Genomic DNA, 6,448 nt, shown 5'->3' on the forward strand with positions numbered 1-6,448 from the left:
TCCAAACACCAACCAATACGGAGACATACCAATCAGAGTTTTGTAAGTCGTCCAATAAGCCCATAGAGCGTCATCCAACTTTTTCGACCAATCGGTCATATTAGCATTGACAGTTTTTGACAAGATGCTCTTAATTTCTCTGTTGGAGACTTTCTTTGACCATTAGCTTGAGGATGATAGGGGGTAGAAACTTTATGATTGACACCGTACTTGGAAAGCAACGTGTCAAAATCTTTGTTGCAAAAGTCAGACTCCCCATCACTAATAATCGCACGATGAGTGCCAAACCTTGTAAAGATGCTCTTTTTAAGAAACGCAACAACACTTCGGGCTTCATTATTAGGCAAAGCCACGACTTCAACCCATTTTGAGACATAATCAACCGCTATGAGAGAATCGTATTGAGAGGCATCTCATCTCTTTTTGAAATTCCATACGCTCTTTGGCACTCATCACTCCTCTTCACCAAATCGCCCGCATCTTTGAACAAGGTGGGCCAATAGAATCCACAACTAAGAACTTTTGAGGCGGTCATCACCCCACCATGATGGCCACCATAGGGTGAAAAATTTCAAGCCTCTAAGATACTTAATTGTTCTTCCTCCGGGATACATCTACGAATCACACCATCCGTGCAAATCTTGAACAAGTATGGCTCATCCAATAGAAATCCAAACTATCTCGCTTGAGCTTCTTCTTTTGGTTAGAAGAGAGCTCACACGGGATTATTCCGGTCACAAGGTAATTGGCAACATCGGCAAACCATGACATATCCTTCATTGACACCACAATGAGTTGTTTGTCGAGAAATGAATCATTGATCTCCAGGACGTCACAAGGCCTCCCCTTCTCCTCCAAATGGGACAAGTGGTCTGACACTTGATTCTCACTACCTTTCCGGTCAACAATTTCTAGATCAAACTTTTGAAGAAGTAACACACATCTCATCAATCTCGCCTTGGAGTCTTTCTTGGTCATCAAATACCTAAGGGCGGCATGATCGGTGTGCTCTATAACTTTGGCCCCCATAAAGTAGGGTCGGAATTTTTCCATAGCACAATAGTCAACAATTCTTTCTCGGTGACTGTGCAGTTCCTTTGAGCCTCATTCATGGTCTTGCTTGCGTAGTACACCGGATGAAATATTTTGTTGATCCTTTGACCCAAAACAGCCCCGACTGCAACATCACTAGCATCACACATGAGCTCAAAAGGCAAGCTCCAGTTAGGTACGGTAATGATGGGGGTAGAAGTCAACTTGAGCTTGAGAAGCTCAAAAGCTTGCATACAACTCTCATCAAACAAGAACTTTGCATCTTTCTCTAGCAACTTGCACAAAGGGTGTACCACTTTAGAAAAATCTTTTATGAACCTCCGGTAAAAACCAGCATGCCTAAGGAAACTCCTCACCCTTTTGACAGAAGTAGGGGGAGGAAACCTTGAAATCACCTCTATCTTGGCTTTATCTACTTCAATTCCCAGCTTTGAGATTTTGTGACCCAACACTATACCCTCTTCTACCATGAAATGACACTTTTCCCAATTGAGAACAAGGTTGGTGTCTTCACACCGGGCCAATACTCTATCCAAATTTTTTAGGCACTCATCAAAAGAATCCCCAACCACGCTGAAATCATCCATGAAAACATCCAAGATATCTTCCACCATGTCGGTGAAAATATCCATCATGCAACGTTGGAATGTCGTCGTAGCATTACACAATCCTAACGGCACTTGAGAGAAAGCGAATGTGTCATAAGGACATGTAAAAGTTATCTTCTCTTGGTCCTCCGGGGAAATTAAAATTTGATTATACCCCGAGTAACCATCCAAAAAACAATAGAAAGCACGCCCCGCAAGATGATCTAGCATTTGGTCAAGGAATGGCAATGGGAAATGGTCTTTTCGGGTCACCTTGTTTAGCTTCCGGTAATCCATACATACTCTCCACCCGGTGACCGTGCGAGTAGGAATGAGTTCATTGTTGTCATTGGTCACCACAGTCATATAACCCTTCTTCGGCACACATTGCACCGGAGAAGTCCAAGAACTGTCAGAAATAGGATAAACCACACTGGCGTCTAACCACTTGATAACCTCTTTCTTCACCACTTCTCGCATCGACTCATTTAATCTTCTTTGATGCTCCAAGTAAGGCTTTGCATCCTCCTCCAAGATGATTTTGTGCATGCAAAATGCGGGGCTTATTCCCCGAATATCAGCTATAGTCCATCCAATTGCCCTTTTTCGCTTTTGAAGCACCGCCAACGTGGCCTCAACCTACATGTTAGTAAGGAAAAAAGAAAGAATAACTAGTAAAGTAGAATTTTAACCCAAGAATTCATACTTGAGGTGTGGAGGAAGTGGATTCAACTCCAACATCGGTGGCTCCTCAATTGATGGATTTGTTGGTGGAGTTTTCCGGTTTTCATGATCCAAAGATAGATTCCTCGGCTCGTAAGAATAAGAGCCCATCCCATGTAGGGTATTCACGCACTCCACTCTACTAGCATCATCATTGACATCCATGTTCAAGAGCACTGCTTCAAGAGGATCTTCCACGTTGATCATAGCACTAGTATCATCCACAATCATCGATGTGACAAGGTCTACAAATGAGCACACCTCGGTGCTATTGGGCTGCTACATAGATTTACAAACGTGGAAAACATCCTTTTCATCTCTCACTCAGAAAGTGAGCTCACCCGCTTCAACATCAACCAATGCCTTGCCCGTTGCAAGGAAAGTTCTATCCAAGATAATATGAACCTCATAGTCCACCTCACAATCCAAAATCAGAAAGTCGGTCGGCAATATAAATTTGTCCACCCAGACAAGCACATCATCAATAATGCCCAAAGGTCTCTTCATCGATCGATTCGCCATTTGAAGACTCATTGAATTTGGCCTAGGTTGCCCAATACCCAAAGTTTTGAAAACCGAGTAGGACATCAAATTGATACTAGCTCCTAAGTCACAAAGAGCTTTAGCAAAATTCGCATTTCCAATGGTACAAGGAATGGTGAAGGCACCGGTATCTTCAAGCTTCGGGGCCATTGAATGCACTATAGCACTAACTTTGTGAGTCATTTTTATAGTTTTGCAGTCCATAGAATGCTTCTTTGTGACCAAGTCTTTCATGAATTTTGCATATCCCGGCATTTGTTCAAGTGCCTCCACCAATGGCACATTAATAGATAAGCTCTTCATCATATCAATGTACTTTTTAAACTGATTATCATTCTTCTACTTCGTGAGCCTCTGAGGATAAGGTGGAGGTGGCCTTGGTAAAGGAGCCTTCACTTTTGGCACAGCCAGCTCGGGTATGTCAATCACGTGTTCCCTAGATGGGTTCACAACATCTTGGGTTTCTACCTCGGCCTTACCAATATCAATCCTCACATCATTGTTCACATTCTCTTCAACCACATCTTCAACAATCAAAGGTACATCATCATCCTGCAACTCAACATCTTCATCCACAACTTGCTTTTGCTTTGAGGCATTCACATCACCGCCTCTCCCACTTCTTGTTATAACCACTATCACATGATTGTTAATTCCACCCTTCGGGTTCACTACCGTATCACTTGGTAGAGCACCCTTTCGGGCGAGTATGCAATGACTGAGAGATTTGGCCTAGTTGCACCTCCAAGTTTTGGATAGAGGTGTTGTGAGAAGCTAATTGTGCATCCGAATCTGCATTCCTCTTTATCATCTGCTCGAACATCATTTCAATTCTACCCATATCATTACCAGAAGAACTAGGACCCTGAGAAGAGAAAGGGGGTGGATTGTTTGGTTGTTGGTACATTGGGGGCCTTTGAAAGCCTTGCCCCTATTGCCTTGGTTTCCATTGTTGTTCCACCCGCCTTGATTGTTGTTGTTGCCCCAGTTGTTGTTATTTCCATTCCAGTTGTCTTGATTATTGTTCTGATTACCCCAATTGTTGTTTTGGTTGTTGTTCCAATTGCCACCACTTTGTTGTTGATTGCCCCAATTTCCTTGGGGTTGCCATTGTTGTTTTGAAGAGTTGCCTCTATTGCCTTGATAGTTGTTGACATATTGTACCTCTTCAATTTGGTCATCATAACCATCATTTTGACACATATCATATTCATCAACAAATTGCTCATAATTTCCTTGATTTTGTTGCCTCTTTTGCCTTCTCTTGTTGACAAGCATACTAACACCCTCAATGGCATTCACTTGGCAAGGATTCTGAACTTGTTGCAACTGTGCCTTAGCTAATTGATTCATCGTGGTGGTAAGCTCAGCTATCACTTGCTCGTGATCATGTAATTCCTTGTGCAAATGGATAACTGTAGGTCACCTTAAGGCACATTTACTCTACTCTGCCATGCTGAAGAAGTGTCTGCCATTTCATCAAGTACATCACATGCCTCCTCATAAGAAAGTTTCATAATATTGCCCCCGGCCAATTGGTTAACAATGCATTGATTTGTAGTATTTATGCCCCGGTAGAAGGTTTGTTGGATCATAGCCTCGGTCATATCATTATTTGGGCACTCCTTCACCATCGTTCTATACTGCTCTCAAATCTCATGCAAAGGTTCCGTTGGCTCTTGATTGAAGGCTAATATTTCATCTCGAAGTGCTGCCATATGACTATGAGAAAAGAATTTGGCAATAAACTTATCCTCCAACTCATACCAAGTTGTGATGGAATGGTTAGGGAGTCTCTCGAGCCAATCCAATGCCTTTCCCCGAAGTGAGAATGGGAAAGGTCTCAATCTCAACGCATCCTCGGACACATTCATCTGTTTGCTCCCCCAGCATGTATCTACGAACCCCTTGAGATGTTTGTAGGCATTTTGATTTGCCACGCACGTGAAGTACGAACGCTGCTCAAGTAAGGTCAACATCACATTGGTTATCTGAAAGTTGCCCGCCCCGATTCGGGGTGGGACAATAGCACTTGCATAGACCTGGTTTTGTAATACTCTAGGAGCCACTCTTGGAGGAACTGGGGGAGGGTCTGGAATATTGTCATTTGGATTAGCAATGGCATTCCGGCCTCTCCGTTGAGCTTGAGGTGCAAGAGGCACCTCATCTTGCTCAAGATCATCTACCTCCTCCCTTGCTATCACGTTTCCAAGAGGATCATTAGCGTTGTTTAAAGCTATGTTGGTACCTGAGTAATGACACAAACAAGTAAGTAACAAGGAAGGAAAGAAGAACAATACACAAAACTAACTAAATAGATAGCCAAAACCGTTAGCTCCCTGGCAACGGCGCCAAAAAGTGATCGCTTCCAACTCCACACTACTAAAAAGTAGAAAGAGAAGGTCACAATAACTTTTACCCGATATGAGGGTCGGGATCGATTTCCACAAGAAGCTAGGAATGGAGTCGAGTATCTATATAGGCTAGAAGTGTGTATTTGTTCCAAATGTCACTTCCATGCAATTTTGGGTTTTAGATTATAAACTACTATTATCAAACTATTAATTGAAACTAAATTATGCTACGAGGTAATTGCTAAGTTGTATCTAATGGGAAGAAGGGCACTCGGTTGTGACATTACCTAGGTGGCTAATTGACATGTAGATGCTACTAAGGTTCGATTGACATACTTGGGGCTTATGCTATAACCGTTGCACAATTTTACCCACTCTCACACCTCTCGGTAGAGAGAGTGATTTTGCCCAATTGACACTCTCGAGACCAAATGGGTAGGCAAATTAGCTCAAGCAACTAGGGTTCAAGTTGGGTAATTACTCTCTCGAGGTTTAACCCTTTAATTGGGACTATCAATTCTCTTGAGTCCATCTCAATTCCTTGTTGGGTCAATTTTGGAGACTTAGGCTCTCTTTCTCAAGAAGAGCCAAGTCAACTTAGCACAAATCAGTGTTTGCAACCATCAATTCATAGATTAAATCATAAAATTGACCCAAATAACAAACACTCATAGTCAATCTAACAATAGATGACAACACACATCAATTACCCACACTAGGGTTGAGCCACAACCCTAGCTAATGGGTTTAGCTACTCATGCTTGAAAGAGAAAATAGAGAAATAGATGAAGAACAAGATATATTAATTAAATGCTAAATTAAAATACAAGAATCTATCGTTAATTTGAAGCTCAAATTCCAAGAAATGGCTACAGATCAAGTTCCCACGAGTGCAGCTAAGTTCTGGATATATCTGATGACCTAAAAATGGTAAAATATTCTATTTATACTAGGCTGGAAAATCTGGACAAAAATACCCCTGCGGGGTCAGCGCGGGCCGCATAAAATAGACCGCGGTCGTGCTAGGCTCTTGGACATCAATTCTGGGCTCTCTGACTTGGGTTTCGCGGACCGCGTAGAATGGACCGCGGCCGCGGAGGTAGCTGTCGCGGTCCGCACAACCATGAGCGCGGACCGCATTGGCATTTTGTCCCTCTCTGAATATCTCTTCCACGGACCGCACAAAAA

The 6,448-nt window shown here is 42.7% G+C and overlaps 1 protein-coding gene across 1 annotated transcript; it reads right to left on the reverse strand.

Annotated features, from left to right (window-relative positions):
* Positions 1–2,687: 2,687 nt before the first annotated feature.
* LOC138877010 (uncharacterized) lies at positions 2,688–3,089 on the reverse strand. Its single transcript, XM_070156381.1, has one exon. It carries the CDS (start codon positions 3,087–3,089, stop codon positions 2,688–2,690), a length of 402 nt encoding a protein of 133 aa, XP_070012482.1.
* Between the last annotated feature and the right edge of the window lie 3,359 nt (positions 3,090–6,448).

This window comes from Nicotiana sylvestris, chromosome 1 (genome assembly GCF_000393655.2).
Source record: "Nicotiana sylvestris chromosome 1, ASM39365v2, whole genome shotgun sequence".
Lineage (NCBI taxonomy): Eukaryota > Viridiplantae > Streptophyta > Magnoliopsida > Solanales > Solanaceae > Nicotiana > Nicotiana sylvestris.